General features: G+C 40.0%; 1 protein-coding gene across 4 annotated transcripts in view; it reads left to right on the top strand.

Moving 5' to 3' along the window:
• The window catches only part of sorl1 (sortilin related receptor 1), a 121,269-nt gene that overhangs the window by 42,613 nt on the left and 60,458 nt on the right, over positions 1 to 18,198 (top strand). For all 4 annotated transcript variants that reach the window (XR_010000494.1, XR_010000495.1, XM_062961415.1 and 1 more), the window contains exons 5-12: positions 1,106 to 1,173; positions 2,331 to 2,511; positions 6,317 to 6,418; positions 7,108 to 7,277; positions 9,062 to 9,254; positions 12,035 to 12,152; positions 14,801 to 14,874; positions 18,051 to 18,139. Coding sequence is in view for 2 of the 4 variants with exons in the window: in XM_062961415.1 (XP_062817485.1) it covers positions 1,106 to 1,173; positions 2,331 to 2,511; positions 6,317 to 6,418; positions 7,108 to 7,277; positions 9,062 to 9,254; positions 12,035 to 12,152; positions 14,801 to 14,874; positions 18,051 to 18,139 (995 nt within the window). In the remaining 2 variants the exon portion in view is untranslated. The remainder of the gene's footprint in view (positions 1 to 1,105; positions 1,174 to 2,330; positions 2,512 to 6,316; positions 6,419 to 7,107; positions 7,278 to 9,061; positions 9,255 to 12,034; positions 12,153 to 14,800; positions 14,875 to 18,050; positions 18,140 to 18,198) is intronic.

Here is an 18,198-nt window from a genome sequence, read left to right as displayed (position 1 = left end):
AAAGGCAAGGCTTGGTCCTTTCCAGGATAATATATGAGGGTTGAATGAAAAGTAATGCCTCCACCTTCGCAATTCCTCAACAGATGGCAGTCCTGGTCTGCGGCAGGTACTGGCTTGTTCAGTAGACTCTCCTCTACAGTTCCATTCGGTGGGAAGCCTTAGCATTGAACGGTTGTGTTGTTAAAGTGCAAAGTATGGAACCATGCACTTAACCTAATTTGATGTTTAATAGGCTTTTCCTTAATTCCTCCTTATTATCCAAGATACTCACTTATCCAAGCTTCTGCCGGCCTGTTTAGCTTGGATAAGTGAGACTGTACTGTATCTATTTTTATTTCTGAAATTTACCACCCTTGGCTTATACTGGAGTCAATGTTTTCCCAGTTTTTTGTGGTAAAATTAGGTGCCTCAGCTTATATTCAGGTCGGCTTATACTCGAGTATATACGGTAATTAAAATCAATTTAATAAAACCAATTTAATTGGTTTTTAACCAATCGTAATTCTCGGTCTATTGAGTATGCCTATTCCTCTTTGAGGTCTCCTGAATCTCCAGATGTTGCTGTCCAAGGTTTGCATTTAATAACAATAACAATAATAACCATAATAATAATAATAATAAAACTTTATTTATATACCGCCCTATCTCCCGGATGGGACTCAGGGCGGTTTACAGTCATAAAAGCAACACAAACATTACATAACAACATAATACACATTATTAAACAAAGTAAAATAATACAATTATAACAATAAATCACACTTACATGACCAGATCAAGGGGACGGGAACCGTAATTTATTTTGTCTGGTTGGTACTATTTTGGCTCCATACACAACTGCATTTCTGTTTGTGCATCAGAGGCAATTCTTTTTCAGAACCATTTCTAAGCATATTTACTTTGGGACTAGGTCTCAGTGGGATTGAGTAAGCCTTCTTTTCAGACATGGAGGATTTGTCAGCCTTTGTGTAAATTGAAACTGTGCTCTTGGATCTGTTTGGGAGGGTTGTGTTCTTAACCAATGATTGCAGGATTTGTCCAGAGCTCCCTGGGTTTGACTGATGAGATAAAATCCCCAACTCTTTCCCTATGTACTGTTTTTCAGCTCTGGAAATCGGACGATTTTGGGCAGACGTGGATCATGATTCACGAACACGTGAAATCGTTTACATGGTAAGTTTTGGAATTTCCCAGGGATCTTCCATAGATCTCTTTTGTCCTTCCTGTGTAGCCGCAATGAAGTTCTTAAGATATTTTATTTCTTTTTTAAAAATAGTTTTTATTAAGATTTTTCCCAGCACATAACATAGACAACAATACATAAAATCAAAACAACAACAACAAAAACCATCACCCAATACACATAAAAATAAGTTGGTTCATACAGTAGAGTCTCACTTATCCAACATTCGCTTATCCAACGTTCTGGATTATCCAACGCATTTTTGTAGTCAATGTTTTCAATATATCGTGATATTTTGGTGCTAAATTCATAAATACAGTAATTACTACATAGCATTACTGAGTATTGAACTACTTTTTCTGCCAAATTTGTTGTCTAACATGATGTTTTGGTGCTTCATTTGTAAAATCATAACCTAATTTGATCTTTAATAGGCCTTTCCTTAATCTCTCCTTATTATCCAACATATTCGCTTATCCAACATTCTGCCAGCCCGTTTATGTTGGATAAGTGAGACTCTACTGTACTTCCCTTCTTCCCTCACAGGGAGCAAATGAATTGTAAATTATTACCATTTATAGTCCTGGTTGCACTAATATAAACTAATTATTTCTTCAATATCAAGGCATTGTTTATTGTACATTATTCTTGTAGACTCTAAATAAAGTCCAGTCTGTCTTTTTTATTGGATGACCTCTATGTGTTTTTAATAAAAAAGTTAATTCGTCTATATCTTGAATATCTTCCATTTTCGCCAGCCATTCTTCTTTTGTGGGGATAGCTTGTGATTTCCAATGCTTCGCGTATATTATTCTAGCCGCCGTACTAATGTACATGAATAATTTATCTTCGTTTGGTTCAAATTTTGTTTCAGAGTCTGTCAGTCCCAAAAGGTAATATTCTGGTTTCATCGGATACGTTTTTTGAAAAAAAAATTGGGATTCCCCAAGATATTTTACTTCTTGAAGAGGCCCAGCATAGTGTATACTCAGGGCGCTTGGGGAACAAAGAACATATGAACAAACTGGATTTGAGCCGTGAAGCTTCTCAAATGGCCTTCTGTGATATAACGTGCAGAGGTGATTTGTTCTGAGTTTTTTGATCTATCTATGATAAACTTCTGCCTTTCTTCTCCCCCTCTGATAAGGGGAATCGAACCATACGACAAGCCGAATGCGGTCTACATTGAGCGGCACGAACCTACAAGATCCTCAACTATCCTTCGCAGCACCGATTTCTTTCAAACCAGGGAGAACAAAGAGATCCTTCTGGAGGAGGTGGAGGACTTCCAGCTCAGAGAGAAATATCTATTTGCCACCAAGTCTGTGGTAAGGAACCCACCCATCAAAACCCTGGTTTTAAATTAAGCTTTTAGTACAGCTCTCTAGCTGTCATTGGACTGCAACATCCATAATTCTTCAACATTAGCTAGGGTTTCTAGGACTTAAAAGCTCATCATCATCTGGAAAGCCGTAAGTTGTCTTGCTTTAAGTTAAGTTGGGAAAATAGGGATTATTTTACTCTCTCTCTATATATATATATTATAGTCGATGACCAGCAACAGAAAATGTACAAGCATCAGAATAGCGTAGAAACATATGCAATTAGATATTAAGAAACACAGTGAAGAACAAGGTTAAAACACAGTATTGAATGTGGTAGTTAAAACGATATAAAACATTTATATGCTAAAATGACAAAGGTAAATGCTGAAGTAAATATTAAAACCTACTAAAACCTTGGCAACATCTTGCACCGACAAGTTATCACTGCTGCACAAAAGCTAGGGATTATTTTACTGTCTCAAGATTCTTGTCTCTTATTCTTATTCTTACATTTATTTATAAAGGTAAAAGGTAAAGTTTTCCCCTGACGTTAAGTCCAGTCATGTCTGACTCTGAGGGTTGGTGCTCATCTCCATTTCTAAGCCGAAGAGCCGGTGTTGTCCGTAGACACCTCCATGGTCATGTGGCTGGCATGACTGTATGGAGCGCTGTTATCTTCCCGCCGTACCTATTGATCTACTCACATTTATATGTTTTCGAACTGCTAGGTTGGCAGAAGCTGGGGCTAACAGTGGGTGTTCATTCTGCTCCCCAAATTTGAACCTGCAACCTTTTGGCCTGCAAATTCAGCAGCTCAGCACTTTAACACACTGTTCAGCCGGGGGCCCTGTAAATATAGGTATATAGATAGATATATAGATAGATATAAAGGAGCTCTGCAATTGGATTCCCTTGTTAGCTGGCCTGTGTCCTGGATTCGTATTCCAATCCTGCAGCTTGTGGAGTTTCTAAGCTATCTCAATGGATAGAAAGAGGAACATGTATTCTGCCCTGAGCTCTTTGTAGGAAGGAAGTGATCAGAAAGGCAATTAATGGGGAGAAATCAGTGTGAGTAATCGTATCGAATGCATGGGCGTGCAACAGCTGAGTTCAGACGCATTTCTCCATGCATTTGATTTCAGTACTTCAGGCAGATCTAGGTCAATGTGGAATGACAGAGCACAGAGAGGGATGTTTAGATGCCTGTAAGTAATAGGGAACTCTAGATGATGGGAGGATGGTCGAAGGAAATGGAAGGCGGCGGAGGATTTTGCCATCAGAAAGGCAGACCGTTTGCAGGATTTCGGGAGCACAGATACTCAACATTTGGGGATCTGGTTGTCTATATCTGTCACATTTGTCAGAGTAATGCGCACAGCGTAGCAGCAGATGTTTGATGTCAGTGGAGCGCAGAATGAAGGGACAATCAGAGACGATGTAAAAGTATTTACAAAGTTTTACTGAACAAAACAAACAGACTTACAGACGATAAACACAGGACTTTCAATCTAGACAAACAGCACAGATCTTCTCAGCAGGCAGAACAGATCTCATCTGATGCAATCAGCTATATACAAACACACTTGTAGTCTGGACACTCCTATCTGGCTCCAGCCACATATCCAAGGTCAATACAGCTTCTTACCAAATTAACTCTTTACACACTAAAGCATTTCCTGGATGATGCAATACATGCTAGACACAAATTTCACTATCTATACACAAATCCCACATTAACAACATTTTCCCCATGCAAGCCGCCCTGAGTCCCTTCGGGAAGATGGAGGTGAGATACAAAAATAAAGTTATTATTCGGTAAAGGCTTTCCCCTGACATTGAGTCCAGTCGTATCCAGCTCTAGGGGTTGGTGCTCATCTCCATTTCTAAGCCGAAGAGCTGGCATTGTCCATAGACACCTTCAAAGTCATGTGGCCACTGGCATGACTGCATGGAGCGCCATTACCTTCCCACCGGAGCGGTACCTATTGATCTACTCACATTGGCATGGTTTCGAACAGCTAGGTTGGCAGAAGCTGGAGCTAACAGTGGGAGCTCACCCTGCTCCCCGGATTCAAACTGCTGACCTTTCAGTCTGCGAGTTCAGCAGCTCATCAGTTTATCCCGCTGCTTCACCAGGGTCTCCTAAAGAAGTTGTTGTTATTACTACTACAGTAGAGTCTCACTTATCCAACACTCACTTATCCAACGTTCTGGATTATCCAACGCATTTTTGTAGTCAATGTTTTCAATACATCGTGATATTTTGGTGCTAAATTCGTAAATACAGGAATTACAACATAGCATTACTGTGTATTGAACAACTTTTTCTGTCAAATTTGTTGTATAACATGATGTTTTGGTGCTTAATTTGATCTTTAATAGGCTTCTCCTTAAGCTCTCCTTATTATCCAACATATTTGCTTATCCAACGTTCTGCCAGCCCGTTTATGTCGGATAAGTGAGACTCTACTGTATTACTATTATTTTGGAAGAAGAAACCCCCAGATTTGTCATTCAGTCAAGTAGCAGGTGCTGGAAAGATGCTCGTGAAGCTGCCTCCAGATGGATCAAGGCGAATCTGGTCCCAGAATAGTATAAATACAAATATGTTATTGATAGGAAAGCACCCTCTCCCTGCTACACTTTTCTTTGGGTGAAGCCAGGAAAGAGAGAAATCCCAAGGTGGCATTACAACGTTTGTGGCATTTCTTAATTGCTTGGATCACGACCAGCAATTGAGTGAGTATTGGCTTAGGCTGTCGTCCCGAAACCACTGTAATGCAAGCCATGCCGCTGAAATGATTGGATTCGCTTGGGGTTGGAGAGGTTAAGTGGTTCTTGGCAGACTTACAAGGGAGTGGGTTTTTTTTCCCCTTAGTAATTCAGAAAAAGGGGCATACGCACACCTGTAGAAGAGACTTGATTGAATGTAGACATACAAAAGAGAAGTCTGTAAGTGTGGATGTAGTAATAGGAATAACAGAGTAACAGGAATAAGGGATTCTTGTGACACAGCACAACCTTCTTGCAAACAGTTACAAATCTAGGATTCTGGAGTTCTCATGCTGGGGAAAATGTAGAATATAAATAGCAATACGAATAATGAATTGTTATACAACTGCATTTCTTAACCTGTTTCTCATGGGGTTTCTGTGTGGGAAGTTTGGCCCAATTCGATTGTTTGTGGGGCTCAACAGGCTCTTTGTAGGTGAACTATAAATCCCAGCAACTACAACTCCCAGTGTCAAGGTCTACTTTCCCTAAACCCCAACAGTGTAAATTTGGGCATATTGAGTATTTCTGCCAAGTTTGGTCCACAGTGCTCTTTGGATGTAGGTGAACTACAACTCCCAAATTCAATGTCAGTGCCCACCAAACCCTTGCAGTATTTTCTGTTGGTGATGGGAGTTCTGTGTGCCAAGGTTGGTTCAATTCAATCATTGGTGGAGTTCCAAATGCTCTTTGATTGTAAGTGGACTATAAATCCCAGCAACTACAACTCCTAAATGACAAAATCATTTCCCCTCCCCAACCCCACCAGTATTCAGATTTGGGCGTTTTTGGTGTTTTTGTGCCAAATTTGGTCCAGTGAATGGAAATACATCCTGCATATCAGATATTTACATTACAATTCATAACAGTAGCAAAATGACAGTTATAAAGTAGCAATGAAAATCATTTTATGGTTGAGAGTCACCACAACATGAGGAACGATATTAAGGGGTTGTGGCATTAAAAAGGTTGAGAACCACTGTGATACATCCTTCTTACTCACTGTTCAACCTGTTGGATCTTCCCTTTTTTGCAGCATCTTTTGGGTTCGCAGCAACAGACCTCTGTCCAGCTGTGGGTCTCCTTCAACCGCAAGCCGATGCAGGCAGCCCAGTTTGTGACCAAGCATCCTATTAAGGTATATAACTATATATATATAAAAACTAGCTGTGCCCGGCCACGCGTTGCTGTGGCTAGGACTTATTTTTTCTTTTCTTTTTGTTGTATGAACGTAGAGGTGTGGATGAGAGGTTGTGCTGTCAATTTTCAAGGTTGTGGGGCGTTTAGTTTAGTTGTTTTGTCCGGTGCCGTGATTCCATTACCCTTTTATATATATAGATAGATGTAATGTATGTTTGTAGGACTGAGTAAACAACAAAACCACTGAACCAAATCACACCAAATTTGGCCACAAAAGACATAGTCATCCAATCTATGTCATTCAAACAAAAAACCTGGAAAATAAAGTCCAAATTAGAGAACGAGGAAGAGCCGTTTTCAACCCTGGTTGCTGGTCAGAAGGGTAGGCTCTGCCCCCTTTAGGCTCCGCCCACTTCATCTCCTAGCAACCCCCTCAGCCACAATGGTGCTGGGATACAGTCAGGGTTCAGGCTTTTGAGGCTGCAAGGCTATTCACTGCTATTCCACCTGGCCAACAAAATAATCACATAAGCCACAGCAACGCGTGGCCGGGCACAGCTAGTACTATATACAAGGAGATGTTGGAATTTCATATAGAAGGTTTCAAGAAATGTGATTGTGTCTTCCTGCGTGACTGGATGGGGTTGGAGGCCTTCAAAGACTATTTCTATCGTTTTTGTCTCGAAGGAGTACTACATTGCGGACACATCCGAAGACCAGGTGTTTGTGTGTGTCAGTCACAGTAACAACAGCACCAACCTCTACATCTCAGAAGCAGAAGGCCTGAGATTTTCACTGACTTTGGAGAATATCCTCTATTACAGCCCGGGAGGAGTCGGAAGTGACACTTTGGTCAGGTATGGAGCCTCCCATGACAAACGACTTTAGGGCTTTTCAAAGGTTCCCTTTGTCCTGGCACATTTTGTCAAAGCACTTAAAATGGGAACAAATGATTCCTGCTTAGACAGCGTGTCCAGGAACAAACTAACTACCTGGCCAATTCTTAAATGGCTTCTTATACAGCTTCACCTTTCTTGTTGGCAGTTGGAAGTTTTTTTGGCACATAGTGTACAATTGCAGTCGGAAAAGTTTTGGCTTCCTTGATGTGTTGAACTGCCGTTCCCATGATCCCCAGCCATCATCATCGTTATTATTATTATTATTATTATTATTATTATTATTATTATTATTTATTGTTTACACAACAAGATTAGTACACAGCAAATAAGATCACTGTGCTGGCTTTAGTATTGGATCACACGTCGGACACTTCCCAAGTGTCTAGGACTACGTGATGTATCGGCGAATAATGCATGCAGATCTGAGTAGCGTGGTCTTTTGCTGACAGATAGTAATTTTATCAGTGCTGATTGTTTTCAAGTTCAGGCCAAGGTTTTTAGGCATTGCACCCAGTGTGCCGATCACCACTGGCACCACTTTGATTGACTTGTGCCAGAGTCTTTGCAGTTCGATCTCATATCGTGTTAGCTTTTCCAGTTGCTTTTCGTCAATTCTGTTATCACCTGGGATTGCAACATCCATGATCCATACTTATGGTATTATATATTATTAATTCGGAAGTTCCAATAATAATAATAATAATAATAATAATAATAATAATAATAATAATAATAATGCTTATTATTATTGTGCTTATTATTATGCTTATTATGTTTATTTGTATTCGATTTTTTCTCTCCACAACGAGACTCATTGGTATGTTGGCTGGGGTTTTTGGGAATTAAAGTCCAAAACTTCAAAAAGGTTAAGCTCTTCCCTTGCGTTTTCCAGTATTCTAAGAAGGAAGTTCCACCAACTCCGCTTCACCAAGTCATAACAGTAGAACTCAAGAGATGTCCAGTGTAATTGAAAGGAACTTAACCCAAGATAGATAAAAGAATGGTTTACACAATATACAATAAATACGCAACACAAATTGTAGCTATCATGGTTCTCTTCTAAGGCCACTGGCTACGATGAGGAAAATATAAGTTGTCCTGCGCTGCTTGGCTTGGCTTGCGTCCTCAACCTTCCGGCAGCTGCGCATGTGCATGTGCTCAACTTTCCTCCACGCTCATCCTGGATCACTCTTCTGTTTTGCAAATGCTTGCAAGGAAGGTTATGGCGACCATTTTTTGGGACAGGAAAGGTGTGCATGCACATGCGCAGCTGCGGGAAAGGACGCCTGTCTGGTTGAGGATGCAAGCCAAGCGGCAAAGTTTGGTGGGGAAGGACTTTCCAAACTCTTTTATTGCTATGATAAGTGCCTAGATTTCAATGGGGACTATGTTGAGAAGTGGTATTTGGGTCTGGCTTTCAACTACATATGGTAAATGTTTTCTCCTATACTTTGTTCATTTTTAATTCCAAAACGTAATCTACTTTCTGGATAGCCCTTGTATTTTGGACTTGTTGTTCACTGAATCCACAGAGCCTGCACTTATGGAGGGCCAACTTCAATTGCACTGGGAATAAAATGTGTCCCTGTGCTCTGCAACCCCTTGAAGCCATTTCTTTCTCGACAAAGTAAAAAGCTCCCACTTGGGACCACGGTTCAGCCCCTGTTCTCATTGTTATGAAGTTCGGCACCTGATGGTTCTGCCTGCCTTGGCCAATGCTGTGTTTGGGTTTCCTTTGGCAGATACTTTGCGAACGAGCCCTTTGCGGACTTCCACCGGGTCGAGGGGGTGCCGGGCGTCTATATCGCCACCTTGATCAACGGCTTGTTCAGCGAGGAGAACATGCGCTCCGTCATCACCTTCGACAAAGGTGGGACTTGGGAATTTCTCCAGCCTCCAGAGTTTACTCGCTACGGCGAAAAGATTAATTGTGAGGTAATGATGCCTGCAAAGAAATCTCGTTGCCTCTCTTACAGATTGGGCATTCTCTCCTTGTTCCCTGGTTCAGGTCAGAGAGGAAATGGGAAAGTGCATTGATAGCGATACCACTGTTTAGAAAAGTTATGTTTATCAATACAAGGGAGGCCTCGGTATCCACTGGGGTTTTGTTCCAGGATTCCCTGCAGGTGCCAGTATCCACAGATGATCGAGTCTCATATTAATGGCATAATATCTAGGGCCCCGAGGCACTATGAAATGGTAGGAATCTATTTTTTACCATTTCACAGATCCTCGGTCTCTCTACAGCCTCTGTCTGACTTATTTTTTATTTCAGCCCCTTCTACACTGCCACATTATCTGCTTTGAAGTGGATTATATGAGTCTGCACTGCCATATAATCCAGTTCAGATCAGGTACTCTGGATTTTATATGGAAGTGTAGAAGAGGCATAAGTAGAAAATAACTTAGACAGAGGCTGTAGAGAGACTGGGGATCTGTGAAATGGCTAAAAATAGATTCCCACCATTTCATAGCTCCTCAGTCTTTCTGCACAGCCTTTCATCTCTCTAAAGTAGTGGTTCCCAACCTTTGGTCATCATAGTGTTTTGGAGCAGTGGTGCTCAACCTGTGGGTCTCCAGATGTTTTGGCTGGGCTGTGGCACAACTGGTTAGTAGCCAGCTGCAATAAATCATTACCGACTGAAAGGTTATGAGATCGAAGCCCAGGTCGGATTGAGCTCCCAACCTTTTAATAGCCTAACCCACTCTTGACCTAAGCAGCTTGAAGGACAGTTGCATCTGTCAAGTAGAAAATATAGGTATCGCTTTATGCAGGGAGGCTAATTTAACTAATTTACAACACCATAAAACTTCCTGTGCAGAAAAGGAATGAGGAAGTACTCCATCAAGGACTCGGTGTCACAGTGGACGATGAATTGGCATCTCCCCCTGTGGCCGGAATTGAGCATACTCTCATGAAGCCGGAAGCTAGAAAATGTTAAATTGTCTCTGTGTCTGTCTATATGTCTAATGGCATTGATATTTTGCCATGTATATGTGCATTGTGATCTGCCCTGAGTCCCCTTTTGGGGTGAGAAAGGAGGGCGGAATATAAATACTGCAAATAAATAAATAAATAATGCGACTCCCAGAAATCCTAACAGCTGGTAAACTGGCTGGGATTTCTGGGAGTTGTACACCAAAACACGGAGACTTGCTTCTGAAAAGTCTTGCCTAGAACCGAGTAGAACTGACGTAGAAATTACATCTGGCCCGGTCTGCTTTCTTTTGGTCTCGCTGACCACATTTAAGCTTACCCACTTGTTAGTGGTGGCCTCGCAAAGCTACCTCAAATTAGAATTTGGTCTTGATCTGGGAGATAATTAACCCAAACCCTTTGGCACTGATTTTCTGGTCTCGGTGCCAGTTTTTCAAATGGGCAAAGCAACCCCTTGAGCAATTAGATCTAAAGAGCTTGAGTTCTTTCGGGCAAAGATGGCATATAGATGAAAACAAATGGAAAAAACAACAAGGAAATGTTTTCTTTGGCCTTTTGGGCACCTGCGTAAAACATCCCTTATTTCTCTTAATCTTATTAATGAAGGTACCAGCATAGAAGCGTAATTAGCCTTCAGTTTGAAATGTTTTATGCTCCTACTTACGTCTTTACCCAATTTTAAGGTGGATTTTACCTTGAGTGTTTTGCTCTCCTGCTGGGCTTCTTAATTGTCTCTTTGTATCCTCGTTATTTACTGCCATGTTTACTTTTTACATTCAATTTTCAAGATTTTTTTTATAAAGAGAGCAGAAAAAGCATTAATCTGACAGACAAATGAGCAACAATAAATTCACCAGAACTTTAAAGAGCCGCTGGGATCTTGTTTCTCCTCCATGAGTTTTTTACTCTCCTATTTTTTCCTAGATATTATGTCAAATTAACTACAGTAGAGTCTCACTTATCCAAGCTAAACGGGCCGGCAGAAGCTTGGATAAGCGACTATCTTGGATAATAAAGAGGGATTAAGGAAAAGCCTATTAAACATCAAATTAGGTTATGATTTTACAAATTAAGCACCAAAGCTTCATGTTATACAACAAATTTGACAGAAGAAGTAGTTCAATACGCAGTAATGTTATGTTGTAATTACTGTACAGTAGAGTCTCACTAATCCAAGCCTCGCTTATCCAAGCCTCTGGATTATCCAATCCATTTTTGTAGTCAATGTTTTCAATATAGCGTGATATTTTGGTGCTAAATTTGTAAATACAGTAATTACAACATAACATTACTGCGTATTGAACTACTTTTTCTGTCCTTAATCCCTCCTTATTATCCAAGATATTCGCTTATCCAAGCTTCTACTGGCCCGTTTAGCTTGGAAAAGTGAGACTCTACTGTATTTACGAATTTAGCACCAAAATATCACTATATATTGAAAACATTGACTACAAAAATGGCTTGGATTATCCAGAGGCTTGGATGAGCCAGGCTTGGATTAGTGAGACTCTACTGTATTTGCATTTGCAGTGTAGCACATTGACCATCCAGAAATGTATACAGGAAGGGAATTTTGCACAGCCTTCCCAAAATTGTTGTCTTGGGAAAGTCCATTCTTTGTATTGCCATTGTAGAAATAATTTGGGAGATTCTGGAGTGTCAATCCAACCAAAGGAACTTTCATATATGGAGATGACCCCAAGTTATTAGGACAGGGCTCTGCACCTTTTCCCTGCAGGATGATTCAATTTATATTAGAATTGTTGCTCTCTCCTAGCTTTCCAAAGGCTGCTCACTTCACTTGGCACAGCGGCTGAGTCAGCTCCTCAACTTCCAGTTGCGCCGGATGCCCATCTTGTCCAAAGAGTCTGCTCCGGGACTGATCATTGCAACAGGTATGTTTTGACTCCAGGTTATGGAGCAAAAGGGAGAAAATGACAGCCCATAGGATGGATCAATCCTCAAGGCTCTTTTTTATTATCCCTAGAGTTCAAATCCCTTTACTTGATCAACATGCCTTCTCTAAAATGAACTTGGAAAGGTGTTTTGACACATTTTGGGGCCGTTTTGCACTCAGGAGAGACCTTTCCAAAAGCAAGACATGAACAAATCACTAGTGTTAATAAAGAAGGTGTCCTGAGCCTGTAATGTCCCACCGGTCCCTTGAAACATGGTAAAAAGTTCCTCACCCACTATAGAATGAAAACATCTGAGAGCAAAATATTGGGGTCCTTTTGCATGGAATGTGATGGTAGGTGCGACCCTAAAAAGCCAGGAAGATAGTTCCATCTTGTCTCCTGTGCCATAGAAACATACTATGCTAATTTATATATATATACCCTGTTTCCCTGAAAATAAGACATCCCCAGAAAATAAGACCTAGTAGAGGTTTTGCTGAATTGCTAAATATAAGACCTCCCCTGAAAGTAAGACCTAGCAAAGTTTTTGTTTGGAAGCATGCAGGATTGATAAATCTACATATCATAGATTGTTGTACATGGAAATAAAGGTAGTATCAAGAAATAATAATAATAAGATAATAACTTTATTCTTGTATCCCACCTCCATCTCCCAGGAGGGACTCAGGGCAGTTTGCACAGGGACAAGCCCAACAACAACATAAATTTACATACGAACAGAAATATAGTTTATTGAAAGTGGGAGAACAGATAATAACTTAAGAGATAGTAGGAAGTAGCGAGGAGAGAGAGAGAGAAAGAATAAAATATAATATAGAAATTCTTGAAAGGATTCACAGTTTGGTTATGCTGGTTTGTGATGACAACTACTGTACAGTAGATAATACATTTTCATTTTTTTAAAAATTCAACCATAAATGTGAATTCTTCTTTGTGGAAAAATAAGACATCCCCTGAAAATAAGACCTAGCGCATCTTTGGAAGCAAAAATTAATATAAGACACTGTCTTATTTTCGGGGAAACAGGGTGTGTGTGTGTGTGTGTGTGTGTGTGTGTGTGTGTGTGTGTATATATATATATATATATAATTTATGAATATATAATATATTGTATATACATATATTGATTATAATATTATAATGGAATACAATATTATACTACTAATAATCCAATATAATAATATTAATTATATATTATACGAGTATACTAAATGTAATATTACTAGTAATATTACCATATAGTGGAGCCTCCGGTGGCCTAGGGGATAAAAGCCTTGTGACTTGAAGGTTGGGTTGCTGACCTGAAGGTTGCCAGGTTCGAATCCCACCCGGGGAGAGCGTGGATGAGCTCCCTCTATCAGCTGCAGCTCCATGCGGGGACATGAGAGAAGCCTCCCACAAGGATAGTAAAACATCAAAAAACATCTGGGCAATGTCCCCTGGGCAACGTCCTTGCAGACGGCCAATTCTCTCACTCCAGAAGCAACTCCGGTTGCTCCTGACACGGAAAAAACAAACAAACTATATAATGGTACTAGCTGTGCCCGGCCACGCATTGCTGTGGCGAAGTATGGTGGTATGAGAAATAAAGTATTGAGGAATTGGTGGTAGTTAAGGTAAAGGGTAAAGGTGTGGAGTCCAGATAATCCAGTTAAAGCAGATAATATAAGATTATAAATGGGTTATATAGCTGTGTGGAAGGGCCTTGAGTCTACACTGCCATCTAATCCAGTTAAAATCTGATAACTTGTATTTTATAGGCAGTGTGGAAGAGGCCTAAGTGAGGCCTAAATTTGCCTGTCCCCTGGGTGAGTGGGTTGCTAGGAGACCAAGTGGGCGGAGCTTATCCTTCTAACTGGCAGCAATTGGATAAAAACAATTATTCCTCTCCCTCTAATTAGGACTTTATTTTTCTTTTCTTTTTGTTGTATCAACCTAGAGGCGTGGATGATGGGTTGTGTTGTCAATTTTTGAGGTTGTGGGGTGTTTAGTTTTGTTGTTTTGGCGGTCGCCAGGATTCCATCATTCTTTTATATATATAGATAGTACAATATAGTAATTTAATGCTTATATTGTCCTATGCTAATAATATATTGTATGTTCATTTGATTTGTAAGCTGCTCTGAGTCCCCTTCAGAGTGAGAAGAGCGGGATATAAATGTAGTAAATAAATAAAATGCGTCCTTCCCTGAGTTGCCCAACCTGGTTTACCGCTTGCTCGCTTTTTTCTCTGCTCTACTTCCAGTTAGGTGAGCTCATATTATGCTCATTGCAAACATGACTTAAAATCATTAACTTTCCATCTTGCTGTTATCTTGGTTACCAAAAACTGTTTTGTACCACATCCCGAAGTTGCATTGGCTTAGGCCAGTGGTTCTCAACCTGTGGGTCCCCAGGTGTTTTGGCCTACAACTCCCAAACATCCCAGCCAGTTTACCAGAGGTTAGGAGTTGAAGGCCAAAACATCTGAAGACCCGCAAGTTGAGAACCACCAGCTTAGGCTTTGGCATGATCCCGTTTGACTCCTAAGGCACTGTGTAGCAGTAAGGTGCATCTCATGGAAGAATTATACATTTAAAATACCACGAGAGAAATTTTGAAGATTTGCCTGTTTTGTTCTTTAGGTTCTGTGGGGAAGAACATGGCGAGCAAAATGAACGTGTACATCTCCAGTAGCGCCGGTGTCCGGTGGAAAGAGGTAAGGCTTGTGGAATTCGGAAGCATTCTCCATGAAATCTTCCTTTTGTGGTCAGCAGAAAGTGAGGATATGTGTCATCTTGTTGCAATGTTGAGAGTGATTACAGGAGAAAACAAGTATTTGGAGATACTACAGAGTTCTGTGAGACTGGGTAAGGGTATTTGTATGGCTCTCATGCATTTAGGGAGATTTCTGATTAATGTTAAGGCAAAATGTGCCTGGAAAATGATGTGATTAAAATGTTGGACCTTAGTGGGTCCTTTTTGTCCATTCTTGCTTTAGAGAAACTGTAAAACTCTAGCGTTCTTTGACAATCCTAAGGACTAGATTTATGCGCCATGCCTGAGATTTTCATTTTACTGCATCTAAGAAACTTATCCTGTGCATATATATGTCACTTGCCTTCAAGATGTTGCTGGTCTGCATCACTTGTGATGCCTTACCATTCATTGTGCCAACTTGAGCCAATAAAAGTTGCAGTTGACTACTTCTGGATGACCACAGGATTCCCACTTCAGCTGTCAAGGAAAAATGTTCCTTCTATATATTCAGAATAGTCAGCCCTGCCTTTTCCCCAGCTCCCATGTCTCACAGATTATTAGTCTTCTTCTTCTTCTTATATTTATTTATACTCAGCATTATCTCCCCAAAGGAGAGTCAAAGCGACTTGACATAAAAGCATTAGTATACAATTTGAAATATTCAAAAATGCAAGCATTAAAATAGAATTAAATGCAAACAGCACTAAAAAAAATCACAGTTAGAGGAAAAGTCGAAAGCGTAGACCTTCTACGTTGATCTGGATCATTGCATTGCTTGGTTCAGAAACTAAACATGTATCCTTTGGAATGTAAAGGCAACATTGCTCACCACCGGGGCCTCCCCACAAAACCATGGCTGGTGGGTTTGATTTCATATCTTAAGTTTCCAAAGTTATGTTTGGCACCCCTCCATGAAAAACATCACCACAGTTTGGTGAGATTCTGTCTTCTTTGGCTGGGGGTTGGTTGGGTGGATGGAGGAAACGGATGCCTGTGTGAGCAGCTAAAGCATTTGTGCCCTCTTCCATCAGAGTAAAGACTTGGCCCAAATTTTGTGCCTACTTTTGGCTGGTTGGGTGGTCTGTTTTGCCGTGGGTTTTGCGGTCAGCTCCCTCCGACTGGTGTGAGTCTAAGGCTGTTGTGAACATCTGCAAAGTGTTTAAATACTGTGAATGGAGCCACTTCCTTACCTCTCCAAGAGCAGTTTTGGTTTGGTTTGGCCGAGGCTGGTAGGAGGAGGAGAGCAGCTGCGAAAGAGATTCTTAACATGAGTCTTGTTGTTATGTACTAGCTGTGCCCGGCCACGCGTTGCTGTGGCAAAGTGGTGGTGGTATTGGTTAAAAATTGTTGTGTAATTTTTATTTGACGTTATTTGTATTTTTTTATTAATTTTATTGTAAGTTATCTTTTTATTTATTATATTTTATTATTTTCTTGTATTATTTTTAGTTATTTTCTGTTATTATAGTATTTTATTGTATTAATTTTTAGTGTTTTTAATTATTTTTAGTGTTTTTTGTTATTTTTATTGGGTTGCTAGGAGACCAAGTTGGAGGAGCTTAGCCTTCTAACTGGCAGCAATTGGATAAAAGCAATTATTCCTCTCTCTCTAATTAGGACTTTATTTTTCTTTTATTTTTGTCGTATCAACCTAGAGCCATGGATGATGGGTTGTGTTGTCAAATTTCGGGGTTGGGGGGCCTGTAGTTTTGTTGTTTTGTGGGTCGCTGTGATGCCATCACTCTTTTATATATATAGACTAGCTTTGCCCAGCCACGTGTTGCTGTGGCTTTGTTGTTGGCCAGTGGAATAGCAGTGAATAGCCTTGCAGCCTCAAAGTCTGGCTGTTTTCTGGAGTAGCTGAAGTAGCACCCTCAGTCGCTTTTTATGGACCGACTTACATATTGGTTAATGCCCAACCACGGCTTACCCAAGAAAGAAACTAACTGGGACCTGGTAAAAGATTATCTGAAACAGATGAAGATAGACCTCATTTGTTGAAAGTATGCAATCTCAAGGAATAGAAGAAGACAGTGGGGAAGTAGAACTGAAACGAGAATATATGGACTGGATTTAAATTATAGGACTATCAAAATAAGAAGGAAGTCAACAAACTTTTTTTAAATTTTTAAAAAATCTTTTCTTTTTTATTTTTTTTTCCTTTTAGAATTCACTATTGTTAGATAGAATCTCCTTTTTAAATATATACAGTAGAGTCTCACTTATCCAACGTAAATGGGCCGGCAGAACGTTGGATAAGCGAATATGTTGGATAATAAGGAGGCATTAAGGAAAAGCCTATTAAACATCAAATTAGGTTATGATTTTACAAATTAAGCACCAAAACATCATGTTATGCAACAAATTTGATAGAAAAAGTAGTTCAATATGCAGTAAGGTTATGTTGTAATTACTGTATTAATGAATTTAGCACAAAATATCATGATATATTGAAAACATTGACTACAAAAATGCATTGGATAATCCAGAATGTTGGATAAGCGAGTGTTGGATAGGTGAGACTCTACTGTACATGCATATATCTTTTTTCTCTTTCCCCCCCCTTTTTTCCTCTCTCTTAGCCTCTTTTTCCCCTTGTATTCCTACTTTCTATACAACCAAAATGTTCCCACTCTTTCGTTGTAAACTTATTTTATTTTATAAGATCAAAAGCCCAATAAATATATTTTAAAAAGAGCCGCTTTTTTATTGAAAGACATATTTTGGATGACTGTGTCTTTTGTGGCCAAATTTGGTGTGATTTGGTTCAGTGGTTTTGTTGTTTACTCCATAGTAAAACTCACATTACATTTTTTTAATATATAGATTTATACATTTTTTGGGGGGAAAGTGCTCAGGAGTCACCAAAACACTTGTTCATGGGTTGGAGGTGTCAAGAATACAGACCCAGAACCCTGAAATTAATTCTGAAATGCCTCGATCACTAGAAACATGGACATCTAAAAGGTGGCAAATTGCTGACATAGTAGAACCTGTTTGAACAAGTGTGGGTCTGGTTGGTTGGATGGCTTGGTATCTTATTTCAATGTAGCTCTTGATTTCAGCACATAGAAGACGACTGCTATGATGCCGTATCCTGTACGAACCCATCATACCATTTGCTTCTTCCTTCAGGTCTTGTCTGGACCCCACTATTATTCTTGGGCTGACCATGGCGGGATCATCATGGCAGTGACTCAAGGCACAGAGACAAACCAGCTCAAGTAAGTAAAAGAAGCTGGCAGATCTGTCTCAGCAAAGTTTTTTTTTTCCATTGGATTTG

Source organism: Anolis carolinensis, unplaced genomic scaffold (genome assembly GCF_035594765.1).
Source record: "Anolis carolinensis isolate JA03-04 unplaced genomic scaffold, rAnoCar3.1.pri scaffold_8, whole genome shotgun sequence".
Lineage (NCBI taxonomy): Eukaryota > Metazoa > Chordata > Lepidosauria > Squamata > Dactyloidae > Anolis > Anolis carolinensis.
Note: the sequence above shows the minus strand (reverse complement) of the source record. Positions and strands in the feature narration are given on the sequence as shown.